The 20647-nt window shown below is 46.1% G+C and overlaps 1 protein-coding gene across 1 annotated transcript in view; it reads left to right on the top strand.

Annotated features, from left to right (window-relative positions):
- Window positions 1–13896, top strand: part of LOC144759127 (uncharacterized) — a 79927-nt gene extending 66031 nt beyond the window's left edge. Inside the window, exon 3 of the mRNA XM_078646472.1 lies at window positions 11738–13896. Within this exon, the coding sequence (XP_078502598.1) occupies window positions 11738–12388 (651 nt within the window). The 3' untranslated portion in view covers window positions 12389–13896. The remainder of the gene's footprint in view (window positions 1–11737) is intronic.
- The last annotated feature ends 6751 nt before the right edge of the window (window positions 13897–20647 follow it).

Here is a 20647-nt window from a genome sequence, read left to right as displayed (position 1 = left end):
TAAGGCCAAAGAAACCGAGCGCGACTACAATGCTATCATGGCATTTTACAAAATCTCCAGACACTGGTGAATTTAAGTCTCCCTGTTTGATGCCTCTCATGTGCTCCATCACTTGCTAATGGGGAACATCAAGTTGGCCACATATTGTTTTCTGTGGGTACATTCTTTCACGTATATATACACAGAAATCTGTGCTACAGGTTATAAATTGATTGCTTTTCCTTCCTTTTATGTAGAATAACCTCCTTTATTTTGACACCAGATTTGCAAGCCATACGTTTCCCTCATTTTCTGAAACCTTTTTGGTTAGATGGCCCCTTTCTCTCATTGGACTATCCATATAGCTATGGGCTTGTTTGTCCTGGATCGGGCTTTACGATACGTGATGGAGGGATGTGAGGTAATATCGTGTCCAATCACCTGATCAGCTTTAAATATTTTCCAATGTTTCGTTTTTGTCTTGCTGCGGTGTACCTTGGATTGTATGTAGTGATGAACCTTACGGTAATATCAGGTCTCTCCTTTGGTGTCTCTGATTTGAAAGTAGTTTATTCATGTTCTGGGTTCCCGCTTGGCTGCTGGCCGCTTACTTTTTTCTTCCTTCACATACACTTATTGGCTAGCACAGTTTCTACGGGTCAGTAGCATTTCACCATAGGGGATACTTTCTATCAGTTTCTGTGGACTTTTCAGTTGAGATCAGTTAGTCTCTGGATTAATCTTTTAGACATTTCCCTACTTCCGTCCCACAGCAGGGAAAGGTCATCTGTATCCCCGATCCAAATCAGCGCATGGTTTGTCATGTTTTCATTTTGTGATGTCCAGACCACCTGTTATGTGCTATGTGTGTTATTTTTTAAAGTAACATTTCTGCTGTGACCTTTTGCACATATTTGCATGCACGACAATGTTGGATTAGTTTCTTTGAGACTACTTTGTTTACACATCTAGGTTCGCACAACATTATCACGATGCCTCTAACACCATGTACAAGGCCTCTTGACGCACTATGTTCAAATGTCGTATCTTCATCCACAGGGTGACAGGGCTATCTACATATGTAGAACATAGACTAATCTATACGTACATCACAAAGATGGTTTCTATTATAAATAATGAGCATCCCAATAGATTAGTAGAGGAGGCGCTACAGCTGACACCCAGGGTCCGTGCAGGCTGAGACTTGACTATGCAGCGGGCTGGCATCTCCGTGAGGGGGAGTTCAGTTTGTAACCAATACGGGGCCTGCATTCTTTCCTGTCAGGTAATGGGGTGGGATCATCCCTTAGTGGGGATTCTTGGCTTCACACCCACACACACTCTAGGTACACGCAGAGTAGGGAGTGCATAGTAGGAGTACGCCTGATTACTGCCTTGTTTATATGCCTGCATATATACACTGTTTTAGCACCATGGTAGAACTATATCCACTATTTACGTGCTTTTGATCACTGTCAGCTGCTTCGGTCTACTGATTATTTCAGCTTATGTATTCTATACAAGAATAACGTTGGTTCAATAAATATACTGAAAACGTCCCACTGTGTATTCTCTGTATATTTCTCTGAGAGTAAGTAACCTTGAGTGACTGAGCAAAAGGTTCTGTTCTGTGTCCAAGATCCCTGAGGGGTCAGGGTTGACACGTTCAGTGGTTGCCAGAAACCATTTGCTTCCTGGTAAGGTTAGGGAGTCTTACGGTGGCACTGTGAGCTAGCTGGTCTCTGGGCCAACTCATCCTGCGGATGTGCCCGGAGCCAGTCCAGGCACCTCATCCAAAGTTGATGTTGTCTAACAAACGCGCAGGTCCTACGGAATAGTGGGAACCACACGACACACCTGTTCCTTCCACCAGCCCACAAATACATTTGCATAGTTGGGAGAGCAGGTGCCCATTGCTGTTCCTGAGATTTATCTGTAATATCTATCTTTAAATATGAAAATATTGTTATTTAGGTAAAAGTCATGGTCCTAAGCATCCATGTATAGTCATATGGAGAAATTGGTTTATTGCAAAAAGCGTGTTCGTAGGCTCTTAGACCTTGCGTGTGTTGTATGCATATTTAGCAAGATCACGATCACATCCTAGGGAATTGTCAAATATATATTTTTTTTATTTCTTTTTATTAAAACTTTTAACAACATAAACAAGAATAAATAATCAAGGCAGTACAATCAATCGAATGGCGAAGCGTCCTGCGGGGAGGAAAGCATAAGAACGTAATACAATCATTGACATTACAGGATGGGAGGATTGAGGGATGCAGCAAGTCCGGAGACAGTTCGAGCAACATAATAGCAGGAATGTCGGGTCAAGGGCAGGGAGGATCCGCCACCAAGTGTGTGAAGGGAGGTGCACATATTTCTCCCCGGTAGGAGTTCCATTGACCCCAAATCTTACACCACTTGCGAGGCCTGCCACGTGCCACATACACCGTCTTCTCTCTGAACATGCACCAGTCCATATTCTCCTTCCATGCCAGAACTGTGGGTGGCCTCTGAGAACCCCACAACTGGGCGATATCCCTCATAGCGATCATATTGCCAAGGGTCACCCACTGAGTCTTTGCCAAATCATAATCATTGGGTTCCCAAACATTCAACAAGCATCTTCTAGCTTCAGGCAGCAACGCAACACCCGTGACCTCTTTCATAACTGCATGCACTCGATTCCAGAAATGGACCACCACCGGGCACTCCCAGAGTATGTGAAGAAAGGTGCCCGGGAGGCCACAACCACGCCTGCAAAGCCCATCCGAAGCATAACCCATACTGACCAAGCGTGGACCGGTAACATAGATCTTGTGGAGAATCTTAAGCTGTACAAACCGGAGGCGGGCAGGAATTGCAACCTCTTTCGGTGAAGATATGGCCGACTGCCAGTCTTCGTCATCTAACTCCAGACCATCGTCAGTCCAAGCTTCCCTAAGTCGCCGTAGGAGATCGGTCCTATCGTTTATCAACTTTTTATAAATGAGCAAAATCGTACTGTCTTGAACATGCCCATCCAGCACCCGATCTTCAAGTGGCGACGCCTCCGGAACAGTAGTACGCGGATGGAAAGCCGCCATCAGCGCGTGTCGGACCTGGGCATATCTAAAAAAACTCCTGGTCACTTAGTTCATATTCCAATCTCAACTCCTCAAAGGTTTTGACCCTACCCTAAGTCCATATATCATTCACCCTGCATATACCAATCACGTCCCACCTATCGAAGCCTTTCGTCTTCCATAGGGAGCCCAGCCTCTCGGAAGCATAGAGAGGAGTAGCGCGCGTAAGTCTATTCTTCCATTCCAAGGCATCATGCGCACAATGCCATACTTGCACCGCTATCTTAGTAGGGCCAGTGAGCATCCTCCCTGCGGATTTCGTATAAAGCGCCCTGTTGTAGTCCCCACCAGGCAGCAACCATCTGTCCATTGCGAACGCAGGGTTCGACGCGGGATCGTACGTGCCGTGGTTAATCGCCCCCAGTTGGGAGGCCCAGTAGTAGCGCTTAATATCCGGGAGAGCGATTCCACCGTCATACCAAGGAAGTGTTAAATTGGCAAGGGCTATGCGGGACCACCCACCCCATCTCAGTTGTCTCTGCAAGCTTTCAATCTCCCGAAAGTAGCTGGCCGGGATGGTATCGCAAGTATTCTGTAGGGCATATAAAAATCGGGGCAATGACATCATCTTGAAGAGAGCCGCTCATCCGAGCGGGGACAACAGAAGTCTACGCCATGCCTCGACATCGGACCGCAAGCGCTGAAGCGGGGGCAGCAGGTTACGTTCATAACGAACCACAGGATCTAAGGTGATAAACACCCCCAAGTATTTGAAACCCACGTGTACGACCTGTATTGGGCACCCACGCGGCAAGAGAGGAGAGTCTCCCGAGCGAACGTACACGCAGGACTTGGACCAGTTGATCACAAGGCTAGAATTTTTACCGAAGGAAGTCAATACATCGAATAGCACTACGAGCGACTTCCGAGGTGACGCGAGTTATAACAGGATGTCGTCAGCGTAAAGCGATACTCGGTCCTCAAAATCAGGGGTCCAGCGTATACCCTTCATTGACGGCTCCCACCTCAGCCAAGCCGCCAAGGGTTCCAAAGCGAGGGCAAAAAGAAGCGGAGACAACGGGCACCCCTGGCGAGTACCCATTCCGAGAGAAAATAACCCAGAAACACGACCATTAACTACCACCGGAGCCAAGGGGTCCTGATATAGTAGTTTCACCCAACTGATGAAAACAGGGCCAAAACCAAACTTGGCGAGGGCAGCCCAGAGATATGGCCATTCCAGCGTATCAAACGCCATAGTGGCATCTAAAGAAGCCAAAATGGCCGATTCACGCAACGAGGACGCTCTCGCAAGGGCGCCATGTAGACGCCGAAGGTTCAGTGCCGTGTTTCGTTGCGGAATAAATCCGGACTGATCCGGATGGATCAGGTCGCAGACAACAGTGATTAAACGATTCGCGAGCACTTTAGCGAGGATCTTAGGCTCGGCGTTTAAGAGCGAGATGGGCCTGTACGATGCGCAGCAATCCCGCAGCTTCCCTTCCTTGTGAATCACGACGATAGACGCAAGTCTTTGATCGAATGGGAGGGTACCCGCATCTAGCGATTCTAAAAACATCGAGCGAAGATGTGGTGCAATTTTATCTGGGCGTAGCTTATAAAGTTCGATGGGAAGTCCATTCGGACCCGTGGCCTTACCCGACCTCACAGAGCGGACCGCGGTCGCGACCTCCTCTACAGAGAGTGTCGCGTCCATCAGTTCCCTATCCAGATCCGACAAGCTGGGCAAAGCAATGTCTCTCAGAAGCAGATGCGAATCCTGTTCCGGTCTGTCCGATACTGGAGAGTACACGGTTTGGAAATACTCAGAAAAACACTCCACAATCTCAACCGGGTCAGTCACTCTCACTCCATCCGCTCTCTCAATTGAAGGAACCACACGACTGGCCCTCTCCTTCTTGTCCAACCAGGCTATCAACTTTCCGGCCTTATCACCCACGTCATACAAACGACCCTGCTGCTCTCTATTCATCACCTTGGCGGCATCAGTGACCAACGCTCTATAGTCAGTTTGTTTGAGGCTGAGAAGGTGCAGCCTGTCCTGGGTAACATCAGATTCCAGCTCTCTTTCTAAGTCTGATATCTCAGTTTCAAGTCGGACCGCTGCCTCGCACTTACGTTTCTTAGCGTTATTAATTAACGATAAGGCGTGGCCGCGGATGACCGTCTTAAAGGCTTCCCATAGCGAGACAGAAGATGACACAGACCCCACATTCTCCACAAAATAATGGTCGAGTGATTTAATCAATTCCATGCGGATCTTAGGGTCACGGAGATACCAAGGGTTGATCGGGGCTACACGGCCCTCAGTTCCCGGTCCCGTTTCCATTACGAGCCATAAGGGGGAGTGATCTGAAATACCCCTAGCCAAATGTCTGACTTCCTTAACAAGTGGGGCCTGTGTTGCGGGCATCAGAATATAGTCAAGTCTTGAGAGACTACCGTGTGCACCAGAATGAAAAGTGTATTGTAGTTGTCCAGGGTGTAGCAGCCTCCAGCAATCTATCAATCCCAGAGTGTCAAGGAAGCCACCCAGCCAGGACTGGGACCTCCCAAGATCCCTAGGTGGGTAGCGATCGATATTTCCGGAGACCACAGAGTTAAAATCGCCGCCCACCACAAGGATGCCTTCTGGGAGCCCTAGTACCACCCTCCCCAAGTCAGCAAAGGTCGTGGTCTGAAGGCCAGGCGGAACATAAACGGAGAGTAAAGTGATGACCTTCCCCTCCCATCGTCCAGTAATGGCGGCATACCGCCCCCTGTCGTCAAGAATGATAGTATCGATCTCAAAGGGGAGGGAGACTCTGACCAAGATACCCACCCCCCTAGAGCCAGTGGTGAAGCCGGAATGTGCCAGGAGATGGTAGCCCCTCCGATTCATGGCCTGGCATGTATTGCCTATCAGATGTGTTTCTTGCAACAGCACAACATCAGGGGAGAGACGTCTCAAGAGTTGTAACACCACACCACGTTTTATCCTGTCCCCCAACCCGTTAGCATTCCAACACAGCAATTTTGAGCCCCCTATCCCACATCCCGAACGTAGTCGCAGCATCCACCCCACATTATTCGCGACAGCCAAGTCCAAAAGTCCATCAATATAGTGCCTTGAAGTGAACCAAACAAAAACAACTTCCCCCCCTCTTCCTCCCAACCTACCCTCAAAACGAGACCCCCCACCCTGCACCCCTGCGTTAGACTCAAAGACACCCCCCCCAACTTGCAGTGTGCCTGTCGCCCTAGCAAATAACTAATCTACGAAAAGAAACCCCCAGAGGAGAAAGAGACTCACTCCCTCCGCCACCCCTGGAGAAACACCTCAATTAAAGCAAGTTAAAGGATCTGCAAACCATACCGAAAAATCTATATGTAGTCCAGCAAACCAAGTTACATTAGGGTGTTCCTGCTACCTGGGTAGTGTGTCGAGCCAGTCACTTGCAGCCTCAGGGTGATCAAAAAGGAATGTCCGATCTCCATGTTCCACACGTAGCCCAGCTGGAAATAGCATTGCATATTTCATGCCCCTGTCTCTAAATCGTCTCTTCACTCCCTGAAACCCCATCCTTTGCTTCTGCACCAACTGAGAGAAGTCTGGGTAGAAACTCACCGTCGTATTCTCAAATTTCGTGGGGCCACCCATCCCGATCACGGAAATGAAATATCCTGGCGATGATGGGCCGCGGGGTGGCACCGAGCTTAGGTTTACCACCTGGCACTCTGTGAGCCCGCTCCACCGCAAAGAATTTACTCAGGCCTTTGGGTGCGAGATGATTGACAATGAGGTCCTCCACGATGAGGTCAACATTTAAGTTGTTAGAATTCTCAGAGACACCCACAATACGGACGTTGTTCCGCCTAGTACTACTTTCAAAATCTTCCAAACGACGAGAGAAGGAGTCATTAGAGGACCGTAGATCGCGGACCTCCGTTTGTAGATCGGAGACATCCGTCGTGAGGCTAGAAGTCTTCAAGTCCAGGGATTTAACTTTTTCGTTCGTTTTAGCTAAATCCGCCCTGATCAAGTTGACATCGATCGCCACTGTATCCAGTTTTTGTGTCAGGGTTTCATACTGCACCCCAATTGAGGTCTGCATACTCGCAATGGCGCCCATGATATCGTGCCAGTATTCACTCGCCTGTCAAGCGCTTAGAGACCCCGGGGTGATAAGGCGCTCTACAAGTCTAAGGTCATCTCCCTTGTCCGCCGGAGGCCTGCCTGTTCCACCGGGAGATCCCTTAGGATGGGTGTATCGGTCCATGACATTAGATTGTATGGAGCCCCCATGGTGAACAGTCTTGGTCTTTCGCTTTTCAACCTAGGGCTTGCCGGCCATTTTGGAAGCAGCGGCCCCGAGGGGACCCCGAGATCTGGTGAAAATGGCTAACACGAAATCACCCACAGATGCTCAGCCAAAGGACAGTGTGTTCCACGTCACACACCGTGCGGTGATATACAGGCCCAGCCCTGGAGTGGGACCACGAAGTGAAGCAGTCTGTGGGCGGCGGGGCAAATCCGCTGCGTAGAAGGGTCCGGGCCAAAGGCGAAACCGAAAGCCAAGTCCAGGGTCGAAAGTAGGTTCAGGGAAGCCGCTGTTTTTCAATTACCGTCCAGGCAGATCATCAACTCGAGCCTGGGGCAGTTCCGTGGAGCAGGCCAGGAAAGTTCAGAACGTCGTAAAATCGGTTCCCTTGGACCAAATCAATTTTTTAAAGCAACTATCATATCAGTTGGGTTTCATCTTTAATGATCCGTCGTCATAACCAGGATTATAGTCAGGATAAATGCCGGAGGTGGCGAAGGTCCGGGAGCCCTGTGCTCACGCGACCATCCCGGTTGGGAATTGTCAAATATGATTGTCTCCTGTGTATATCTTTTGTAGAAAATTCTCTCTTTCTATATAATATGATGGGAGGCTCTCCACAAGAATCAGCATTAAATGGTTTTAGTTTATGGCTGTGCTTTCCAGTGAGCTATTGTTGGAGGGCACTATACGCCCCCCTTGTTCTTGCATACATTTGTTACAAGGTAAAAGCATGGTACAGTAGAGGGTAGTGTTTTACACAAATGAAAATGTTGCCATTCCCATTTCACAACAATCCGTATTTAATAATTATTGAAAAGCCTTTAGTTCATAATTGCAAACAATCACTAAAACCACATTCTTGGCCCTTATCGGATGACATTGGTACTTGTGTTGTCATTACGTAATGTGTTAAGGGCCTCCCTTTGGGCATTACTCAGGTTGGATCTGATTCTTGCGTTGACTGGTAAACAATTTATTTGAACAAGTCTTTGGCGACCAAGTCACTAAAGACATCCAGATTATCATGAGGCAAGGAGGAGTTAAATGTAGCTTGCTTTTTGAAGTGAGTTAGGCTTCCCTGATCTATCTGTGCCCCCTTTCCAAGAAATGCTTCCCGCTATTTCGTTGCACATATATTTCCATTATCCAGACCAGCCATGTCATGCAGTATCAGCGTCTCTTGAACACAATTCATGTTTTCTGTATTGGGCTTCCCTATTCTCATGTTCATTGGCTTGGGTCTGACTTTATGTTGATATCTTAGAAACGTAAATATGTCAATTCTACATGAACTGTAATCTAAGTCCGTCCTGGGGCAGAAATATAAGCCCAGGTTCTGAATATTTAGTTCATCTATTGTCAGTTAATGTTGTGATGAGTTAATAATCATATCTCGCCTTGCTCTATCACCTTTCTCTTCCTATGCAGTGAGTTATCTTTTTGTCTTCCATTTGCTCTTTCCTGCCTTTCTCTTCCTCTGTTTGTGCCTCTTGCTTTTGTTTTTCCTTTTTTATAATATTCTACTGTCCGTCCTTCTCTCAGTAACTTGTACTCAGCGAAAAAAGTGGCAAGTAGTTTTTTTTCTAGGTAGTTGCTAGCAGAGTCATCTGAGTCACCTTCTGAGCTTGATTCCTCTGTCAGAAGTTCATGTCCTCTTTGTGTCAATGGAATTTTGACTGCTCTCCTTACTTAGTCGTATCATCTTACAAAGGTTAAGACTCTTCCAGTACAGTAGTCTTGCTTTTCCCTTTAAAATTTCCTCTTTTGTACATTTTACCTCTTTCTTATCACTTGTTCAACATTCTCGTTGTTCAGCTCTTAGTTTCAAGTGCAAGAAAGGTGAGGTTGGAGAACTCCATCGGACTGCAGACTTAGAACTGTAACAAAAAAAACAAGTTAGCAGGCCTTTTCCATCTGTGAACTCATGATCTGGAACAACATCCCTGTATCCATCAGGACCGCCCGACATTGCTCCCGTTTAGGAAAGAGTTGAGGACTCCCCTCTTTGAAAATAATTTATGCTCATCTTTGGCTCTCGCTTCAGGCTAGGTTTGCAGTATAGAAATAACATATAGATACATACATAAAGAAGCTGGCCTAGCCTACACTAACGTTTGAATACTTTTGAGAAAACTCTTGTGAAAATGTTCATGGGAGAGTTGAGAATGGTTATCCCACCAGAGCACCCCTGGCATCCAGTTAAGATTTTAATGTTGTCTTATCAAGGGTAGCAGGTCCACCTTTTAAGCCACTACATCACTGCAAGCCTTAATGTAGATAGTTGTCTACCTAGTAGCAGTCACTTCCTCAAACAGTTAGCAAACGACACGCCCCATCAGTAGATGAACAGTTCCTGCAAGTTTACAAAGGCAAAGTTAAATATGCATCCAGTGTTAAACATGCACTCATGCTCTACATTATCAGAATTGAAAATGTATGAAAAATAAGACCGTTTTTTGCATCGGTACAATTTGGCATATGGTTTTCTACTCGTGCGGAGACTAGGGGTGGGCGGAATTTGCGTAGTCGTGTTACACAAAGCTCAGCGAAAAAAATGTCCGTGAGTACACAGAATTCTGCGAACACGCTGAATTGCTTCTTCCGCCCGTTCACAATGCTTTTTTCCCGTTCGCGAATGCTGTTTGCGTGCTCGGGGGAAATATCTCGCGAACACACATTTTGAAAGCGTGAACAAGCAAAAAATTCTGGAAGCCGCGGATCTCGGACGTTTTGGCAATTCCACTTTCTCAGAGGAATGCGAAATTACCCAAATTCCACAAATGCCGCTAGTGGAACTGAATTTACTGCCCGGGCCTAGCGGAGACACCACATAGAAATACTACAGGCTGAATCCACGTGTGATAAAGATGCACCCATGGCTTTCTACCCAACATACCTCTAGTAGATAATTGTAAAGCAGAAACATGTGGTTCTGTGCATCCTTTCATAAAGTATTTCTCTGGTGACATCAATGCAAGGAAGATACCCAGAAGTGTATAATTGTTCTAAGCATATTAGTAACTCAATTAGCAATTCTTTCCTTTCAATCAATCAATCAATCAGCGGTTTATAGAGCGCGCTACTCACCCGCGAGGGTCTCAAGGCGCTGGGGGGCTGGGGGGGAGGTAGCAGCTCCGGGTCAGTCGAAAAGCCAGGTCTTGAGGTCCTTTCTGAACATGTGGAGGCTTGGGGAGCGTCTGATGTTGACGAGAGCTCGTTTCTGTTTCTTCGGATATGGGGGACCTCTGCCAGGGCGAGGTTAGTGGAGCAGAGGTTCCTCTTGGGTACGTGGAGACATACTCGGTCGTTGAGGTATGTGGGTCCGATGTTGTTGAGGGATTTGTAGGCATGGGTGAGGAGTATGAAGGTGATCCTCTTCTCGACGGTGAGCCAGTGGAGGCTTCGTAGGTTTTGGGTCATATGTTCGTGGTGAGGTGTCCCTAGCATGAGCCTGGCTGCGGCGTTCTGGACCTTACCGATTCTTTTAAGTTATGGCACAACCTGTGAAGTGCCACAGCTTGCTGTAAATGGAAAATTTTACTCACTTGCAAATACTATCAGTTTGTCATGTTGCAGGCTCACATGCATCACCCACTTCCTGTATGGTTGGAAAGTATATAGGTTGCTCAGATTAAGCAGTTTATTTTTTTTTATTTTACACATATAAGCAGTCGTACTCCGATGGAGAAAACAACACAATGATTTTAATTGGAGTCTGCACGCTGATGCATTATGCCTTTCTGGTATGGGATTACGAGTCGTTCTCAGATCAAAACTCAATCTTAAATTAATTATTATTAGTAGTCAGAACCCAACCCATGAGAGATCACCACATGTGAACGCTAGAACTACAAGCAGCAACTTATTGTTTACAGGTAGTAACATTTTCCTTCCTTCCTAGATATTACTGTCCACCTTTCTCATATTATAACCGTGCATTTCTTTTAAGAAATATTTCCCATGTATAATTTTCAGTGTTGATTTCATTCTGCAGTACATCAGTCGCAGACAGAAAGTATGAATGGGAAAGAGAAACATAAAGCTTCTGGAGGAAGGAAGAATTTGGCTTACAAAATGAATGAAAGAAAACACCAAGGAATGCCGAGGAGGGAGAATTTTAACAATAAAACAATACTTGCAAGGCAGAAAAGAATACGCACCGGCCTAAGAGCTTATGCCTGTGCTGAGTGTAAGAAGACATTTACTGGAAAGAGGCATCTTTTACTGCACAAACAAACACACAAAGATCGGTATCCCTACACTGAGCATGAAATGAGGTTTGCTGATAAGGCAACACATGAAAAAACTAACAAAGGAGAGCGGCCCTTTCACTGCAATGTCTGTGCGAAAAGTTTTACTCAGAAGGGAAATCTTCTACAACATCAAAGCGTACACACAGGAGAGAAGCCTTATCACTGCACTGTGTGTGCCAAACCCTTTTCTCAGAAGGCAAACCTTGTACGGCATCAAAGAACACACACCGAAGAGCAGCCTTATCACTGCATTGAGTGTTCCAAACACTTTTCTCAGAAGGCAAGCCTTGTACTGCATCAAAGAACACACACCAGAGAGAGGCCTTTTCACTGCACTATGTGTTCCAAGAGGTTTTCTAGGAAGGCGACCCTTGTACAGCATCAAAGCGTACACACAGGAGAGAGACCGTATCACTGCACTGTGTGTTACAAGGGCTTTACTCTTAAGGCAGACCTTGTACGCCATCAAAGCATACACACAGGAGAGAGGCCTTATAACTGCACTGTGTGTGAGAAGAGGTTTTCTCAGAAGGCGACCCTTGTACGGCATCAAAGCATACACACAGGAGAGAGGCCTTATCACTGCACTGTGTGTTCCAAGAGGTTTGCTCATCAGACAAACCTTGTGCTGCATCAAAGAACTCACACAGGAGAGCGGCCTTATCACTGCACTGTGTGTGAGAAGAGGTTTTCTCGGAAGGGGACCCTTGTACGGCATCAAAGCGTACACACAGGCCAGAGGCTTTATCACTGCACTGTGTAGCAAGAGATTTGATCTTAAGGCAAGCCTTGTACGCCATCAAAGAACACACAGGCGACGGCCATGACGCCGTACAGGATATGGAAACTGCTGTAAACAAAAGGTGGTGCTCAGCAGCCTCAAATAACACATACAAGATGGAAGCCTTCTCAAAGCACTGCACAAAAACCTTCATTTAAAAAAAGAAATCTGATCTTTTACATCATCTAAGAATCTACAGCTGAAGTTAGACCTCCCATGACATCTAACGATCCTTCCGGGCTGAGATCCTTCCTTTCCTCTGAACGTCTGAAGAGCTTTGAGTTAAAGGACAAACTGTAACGTTCGCAGCGTCTCCAAACAGAATGTAGCTTCTTCAACGTCACTAACGTCACTTCACCATGCAACGAACTTCACCAAGGCTGCTTCACTGCGAATTAAACCTGTCAGACTCTCATGAAATGTGTGCAGTGTTGAGGACATGTTACCAAGTGTGGATCATAAACTATCCTGATAGACATAACTTCTAGGATTCAACAAAAAATTATTGAAAGCCCTGAGCACTTGGGAAAAAGAAACTAGGAGAAGAAATAGGAATCAATAACCACTTGAGAACAAAAAATATAAACTCCTTTCATCACTAGTAGCAGAAAAGCTTTATTCGATTTTTGTAAATTAAAAAATCATAAAAGCTACATCAGAAGAAAAGTCGATACATAATGTATAAAGAAATAACGTTGCATTTAGAACAGGCTACGAAAATAAAGATAAAAATATTATAAACATATTAAACTTTTCCTTTTTCTAAAAACGCTTTTTAAAAAGCCAACCACAGTGGCCACACACAGTTCATCATTAAGTAATTGGAGATACAATAAGGCTGGTCGGCACTGGTACCAAGTTCCATGGCTTTTCAAGAGTGGTTTGATCCATCGAACTCTCTCATTATGATAGAATTTACAAAAGAAAATCACATGGAGGGTTGATTGTTCTGCCCTCCCATCACATGGACATTTGGTGAGCATTTTAGACCAATCGTTAGTTTGTGGGAATGACACTAGGCGAAGAAAGATGTTAAATCTGTGCCTTGTGAGTAAAAATCTGTCAAAACCCTTGGTGCACCAGTTCAGATAGGGTTCCATGTTAGCCGAGGTGAGCAACAATTGGTGCCGCGCTACAGTTTCCTTATTCAGCTCAGAACCTAGGTGCAAGGATTCTAAATGAAGCCAACAACTATTCTTTAGATCTCTCCTCGAGATCCTGGATAGCTCCTCCGGTGAAGTATAAAACTCAGTCTTCCCCAGGTCCCGGCAAAACTTTTGAATGTATGACAGCCACACTATGTTATTGGATTTATCAAGAGCCATGACATCACGAAGAATCTCTCTATTCAGTTCCAAGTCTGCTCCAGTCCAAACCCTGTGCCAAAGTAACAAAGGTTGCATCGCAATCAGGTCACTGATGTATCTAACCCCCAGCTCAGCATCACAATTAAACACAGATAAACTGGGTGAGACGGCTAAAATATACCTTAAAAAAGCATTTTCTACAACTTGTAATTCCCTAGTATCTTGGATGCCCCAAACGCCAGCCCCATAAGTGGCTGTACTAACACATTTGGCCTTGTAAATTTTGAGTACAATTTCAGGGGGTCTTTTACCCATTTTTCGTGAAAAGACCATGAGTGCTGCGGTTGCTTTTTTGAACGACAGGGTCCTACTCCTTATGGCTGAGCCCCAGAGTCCCCCACCCTCAAGGACTACTCCTAGACAAGAGAAAGATTTAGTAGTCTGCACTCTTTCCTTACGTGCAAACAGTTTGCAGGTTTTGAACTTGCCCCTGGCGCACGTCATTGCAAAGGTTTTTTTTCACATTTAATGACAATCCCCTGGAATCCATAAAGGTCATATAAGCGTCCAGGGCTATCTGCAGACCTCTCTCTGTCCTCGCCATAATGACGGCGTCGTCAGCATATAATAATGACACCACTTGCTTGGAATTAATTCTAGGCGAATCAATAACTTTGGACACCAGAACATCCTCTAAATCATTTGTATATAAATTAAAAAGGAGGGGCGCAAGTACGCACCCTTGTCTTACTCCGCGCTTTACATGAAACGGCTTGGTGCATTCTCCAATGGTTCCATATCTCACCCTTGCCCTTGCCCCAGCATAAAGTTGTCTTAAAAAAGAAATAATGGCCTCTTCTACTTTAAGGTCCTCCAACACCTTCCACAGTCGATCATGCTTCACGCAGTCGAATGCGGCACTCAAGTCGACAAATGCCGCATAGAGTTTGCCTGCCTTGGCCTGGACGTATCCTGATAGATATAACTGCTACGATTCAACAAAAAATTATTGAAAGCCCTGAGCACTTGGGAAAAAGAAACTAGGAGAAGAAATAGGAATCAATAACCACTTGAGAATAAAAAATATAAACTCCTTTCATCACTAAAGCAGTAACATCTACTCCCTATAGGTATCTTCAGACCGGCTGTGTAAATATTCTGTACAACCCATCCATGCTGAGAGATCAAAAGAGGATTCATGGCTGTCCAGATTCTAACAACTTGAAAAGGAGGCACCAACCATATCATTCTGCAGTTTCAACTGCCAAAACCGTAACACAATTCACAATGTTTTGAGATGGTTTATTCTGGTGTGAATTTTCTTTTTTTTATTATCATTTTGAGACACAAAAAAAACCGCATACATCTTACACAGTAAAGCCAATTCCATCTCCAACAGACAGTAAAAAACCCCACTGTGTGGGTAGGAGTATTTATGCAAGCCACTCAAGCTGGAAAGCAGCACCCCGTTAGAAGGGAAAGACAAAGCTGGCAATTTAAAACAGTAGGTTTAGCCATTTGGCACCTCGTGGGACAACCATGTTCCTCCTGGGCCACGCACTAATCCACTCCCTGGTGCCACTTTCGCAGGGTAGGGGGGTTGGGCTGGGGCCAGGCCACTGCAATATCTCATTTAGCCACAGCGACCGCTGTTCCCAGAAAATGTTTGTCCGCTCTAGAGCCGTCCAAACCTTCAAATACACCCAGGAGAAGACGTAAGGGATCGTGTGGAACCTGGCGACCCAAGGTCTGTGTGAGCTCAGATTCCACCTCGGACCAAAAGGGGTAAAGGCCTGGGCAAAGCCAGACCATATGGTAGAAGTCGGCCGGAGTTTGGTTGCTATTTTGGTGAGAATTAAATACCCAAAAACTAATGTTCACATACAATACAAAACAAAAGAAATGGTCAGATAAAGACACTGTAAGGAGTATTTCATTGCATGCTGTGAAGTTTTTTGTGAGTTCAGTTGTGTCCTGTTCTAGTGTGAGGGGGAGATTAACAACTAGACAAAGGACACTGCCGCAGTGAGCTGTTTGCCAAGAATGTCTTATTTTACGCAATAAAACTTTGCTAATAAACCAATCTGCCTGCCTGTTTCATGTGGTGGTGAGACGGGAGATACTTCAAACTCATCAGTACGTTCAGACTGTCTGTGTTCTATCTTGGTGATTAGTCTGTCACGAAGAGGGTGGGGAGGAACTTACGCCCCCTGCAGCCCTCCAACCACCAGCCCCTCTGATCTGAGGCATTCCAGGGTGTAGTTCGCTCCATCACTGTGTTCATTGGAGTAGTGCAAGCGTTACAAGTACAGTTTGCACTGTTGATGTTTCAGAAGACAACCTTTGAAGTTTAATAGTGTAATTGCTTTGGGAACACCTTTGTCCCTTGGACCTTTTCCTTCACTGAGCGTATTGGTTGGCTTAAAATAGTCCGATTACTCAGGACACTGTGCCATCTGTGAGCACACAAGGCGTGCCTCCAAACCATTATATCGAAGCAACAGCACGAGTGTATGAAGTCTTGAATCATCCTGGTGAATGTTGTGTGTCCCCCACAAGATCTACCCGTAGTCGTCAGTGACCATGAAGCAAGGGACAGACAGATGCCTGGTGCGAGGCTGCTCTGGGGTCACTCAGACACCAGTGCCCATGTTGCCACCCCTATCCCCGACAGTGTTTAACATTTACGTCTCTCCTTGGGCCAGACTTATCAGGAGGCATGGATTTGCCCTGGTCTCATATGCTGATGATTCTCAGCTTGTTATCTCTATCTCCAATCAGCCTGAGGCCACAGCCGCCAGGTTTCATGCTTGACTCACTGAGATCATGACCTGGATGAACCATAGCTTCCTCAAAATGAACACTGACAAAACAGAGGTGATAGAGTTTGGCCCTGGCTGGTGCCTGTGGAATGACTCCTAGTGGCCGGTTGAGGCCGGGTAATGCCCATGTCCTGTCCCCAAGATCAGGAACCTCGGAGCCATCTTTGATGACCAGTTTAATTTTTCTGCCCAGGTAAACAGTCTCACTTCCTCCTGCTTCTTTTTACTAAAAACCTTGAGAAAAATCTTCCCTTTTCTCTCACAAGAATTGCAAAAGACGGTGGCGCTCTTCCTGTCTAAACTGGACTATTGCAATGCCCTATTTTGGGCATTGATAACACCCAGCTGAGAAAACTGCAGTCTCTACAGAACACTGCAGCAAGATTACTTCTAAACATTCCTAAAGGACAATCAACCTCGGCAGGAATTAAGTCACTGCACTTGCTTCCCATCCAACAGCGAGTGGAATTTAAGGCCTTATGCCTGGTGCACAAAGCACTTTATGGTGGAGGGGCTAAGGATCTCCAAAAAATGTTCCTACCTTATACCCCCCAAGTGCCCTTAGATCTGCTAATTTGGGCCTTATCCAGATTGCTAAAATTAGACGGGCAAGATGGGATGGCAGGACTGTATCTAGTTGTGCATCAAAGTTATGGATCAAAATGCCTATGGCCATAACATTTCAATCTAATCAGCAGGTCTTTAGGAAGGACTTGAAAACATGGCTGTTCACGTCCACATAGTCCCCCAGTAACACAGGCCATACTTCCATTCTACATACACTAGCGCCAAGACGCCACGGCAATCGAGCGCTCTATAAACATATATCCTATCCTATCCTATTTGGGCAAGTGCTGGAGCTTGCTGTGGCTGGTAGCAAGCCCTGGATCTGCAGTGACGTGTGGATAGCTAGGAATGAACTAAGTAGCAATGGTGGCATGTATGTGTGTGCAATGAAGAGACGCCCTGGGTGCTAAGTGAATGATGAGACTAGGAATTGGGGGCCTCACCTGAAGCTGTGCTACTGGATGATTGTCACGAGCAAGGCAGCGGGTCACAAGATTGTTACAGCTGCATCGGCACATTTACGGCATATCAGCCAGACATAAAACTTTATTTGGCTTACATAGGCTCTGAAAGTACAAGTTACTAGCATATTAGACTCAAAATTCATTTACTAAAACACAGTGATTTTTTGGCGCCAGATGTTTGTCCCGCGCAGTAAAATCAGTGCGAACAGCACCACGTACAGTGCAAGAGGGCGCTGCATCTTTCCGCCGCTTGAGTAGAAGTTCTACTAGAGCGGCAGCTTCCTCAACGTGAATGGAAGGTTTCTCGACATGAGTGCGAGTGCCCATCCCCGGGCAGCCACGTTGGCTGGGAGATGGTCTAGCGCTGGATTTTCCTTGCTCACGCTCTTCAATTTAAAGTTGGTGAGCACAAGCAAGGACATTTTTTTCTGAACTCCGAGTGCTCTGCGGAGTGCGAAAAACTCCACAAAGTCTACGAAAGGAGCGGAGTTCACCGCCCAGACCTAATGTTTATGTATCTCTATGTACGTGTTGAGAGAAATTTTATTTGAGCTATCACGTCAAGAATTAAAAATTGTATTAAGCACATATTGGTGAGAATAATGCTTCTTTTTCTATTACTGAATTTGCACAGCAACCAATCAACAGTACACTTAAAAACGACATTTACCATGATGTCAGTAACCACAGTCCACAAATCACTGCCCATTATGCTCAGGTATGGCCAGCACCATCTTACTGCCTCGTATTTGAGTATGCACAGTTTCAAACAGTTCAACCACAATATCCCGGTCCTAGAAGGGATTACCTTCTTTGTCTAACCTGGAACACTGCAATAGTTGTATAAACGTCACTCAGCTGAAGAGCTGTAAAGCTCCAATTTGAAGCCTGTTACCTTGTCTAGTATCCAGGTGTCTTGAGACAACATGTCCCAGTTGTTAAAGAAAAATCTCACTTTTCCCCCCACCCAAATGTTATTTGACATGGAATGATCTATACCCTGAAAAATACGCTTGGAGGGAGGTCTCGCTCTGGGCGGTCCCCCCTTAATTGAATTATTGTAGTCCTTCTCAGTGGTAAGGGCATCAGGGGCTGAGTACCCTAGTACATGACAGCTACTCTCTGTAGAGAAATAGTTTTGATCTTGCTGGTGCAAACTCTGGCCTCATTTACAAGAGGCCTGCCCAGCTGGAGCGTCACTTTTTTTTAAAGCTCGTGTGGTGCAGGCCTCTGAATCATATCTACAAGGCGACGCAAAAGGCTTCATAGATATGGAGTAAAGCTAGGTAGCGCAAAGCACTGCGTTGGCTTACTCTGCATCAAGGAGGCATTCCATGGGTGTTGCTGTGGGTTTTCCCACGAAACACGCATTTATTGTGACATTGCCCAAGATTTAGACACTCACGTAAACCTGGGGCAATGCCAAAATCTTACACCTCCCCAAAGCGGCATAATGAGGAGAAATGTTTTCATTTCTCTTCTTTTATTCCTCTTTCCATGTGTGCCACGTTCTTCAGCAGACGTAGACCCCAGTGCACCATGGTGCAAGGGTGTCTGTGTTGGAGCTCGGCTGCAAAATGTGCACCTCAAAGGCCTGTAATGCACTGTGTCCTGGACGGTGCATTCCTGCTCTTTCGTTTGGCGCAGAGCAGAGCACCAAAAAAGACTTGCAATGCTGCTGTATGCCAATTCTTGGTAAATGAGGCCCCCAGTGTTCCCCGATCAGTGTATGAGGTGGTATTGAACGTGTCTTGTTAGTCTAATTATCACAGCTCGGCCATGGGCTTATCGCTCGTACAAAGCGGAGTGGGCACACTAGGGCGCGTGCATCAAAGCAGGCAGTAGAAGACTGCGCTCCTCTGATCAGAGAGGGTGCAGTCTGACCCAAATCTACGGCTCCACATATGGAAACGCTGTGGCAATTACCCACTGATTGCATCACTCGGCAGACAAGTATAGCAGCTTCTCTTTCAATTACATTAACAATCAAATAAAAGAATCAATCAAGAAGCAAATACACCGTACATAAGCGTATATAAGAAGATCTGACCACAACCAGATATATGAATGATAACTGTTGGAAACTGGCTCTTTATAAAGTATACCAAAAAGAGGTATACTGTGCACAGACCCCAGGGGTTCCCTTATGAGTGGACGGGGTTTGCTTTAGCAATCTTCAAGGTGCTCTTCTAGGGAGTAGTGAGGTCGAGCAGCCTTAGGCTTATCAGAGAGGAGTGTCGGACATCTGCGATACACTTACAGAGTCAATAAATGGTACACACGACTCAATAAGGAGAGTCACACCAATTTATAAAAATAACACATATCCTGATACATATTTAGGCACCAGAATCAATATGATCAAGTAACAGTGCAATTTTCATAAGCGTCAATGCTATCCTATGGAGGAAAAACAAATGCTGCATACAAGTTCTTTACAGCGACTCACCTGATCACTCTCTTGGTCTTTAGGTGAGTATGGGGCAAGGTGCAAGGCAGCATCAACAGGTCACCCCCAGGGGCACTAGGGCGGCCGGGTGCAGTGGTGCAATACAGCATCTGGTGCCCAATGTTAATCTTTGGGGATCGGTCTGGTTGAACAAAGGCTGCGGGTTTGGACTGGGAGGCCAGTCAGGATGAATCAGCAGGTGGACTCGGCTCTTATGATGCTCAGGGACACCTTTGGTCCTCTTCGCCAATTGTACAATACAGTATTGGGTTTTTGGTGTCCGGAGTCCTCTCAGTCCTGTTTGGGTGCCTGCAGCATGCAAGGAAGCAGCTCTGCTGCTCCATGGCCGATCCTGGTTGGTGGGTGAAGTGCTGGCACTTCTTTCAGGCTTCTGGAGACACGGCAGCTGCAGGAAAAGTGGTCTTTGTCGCAGTTGTCAAGGACAGCAATCCGGTTGGCACCAAGTCAGTTAGTGTCTTCTGTTCCTTCTCGCGAATCTTCACAAGCGTCTTCTTGTTTCAGGTCATCAGGATCTCATTTCATGGTGCCAGGAGCTCCCCTAAATACTATATTTAGGGGAGTGAAGGGTAGTAGCCAAAGAGTCCAGAGGGAAGTGGGCATTACTCTGTACC

This window comes from Lissotriton helveticus, chromosome 1_1, assembly GCF_964261635.1.
Source record: "Lissotriton helveticus chromosome 1_1, aLisHel1.1, whole genome shotgun sequence".
NCBI lineage: Eukaryota > Metazoa > Chordata > Amphibia > Caudata > Salamandridae > Lissotriton > Lissotriton helveticus.
This window is presented reverse-complemented; position numbering and strand designations above follow the sequence as displayed.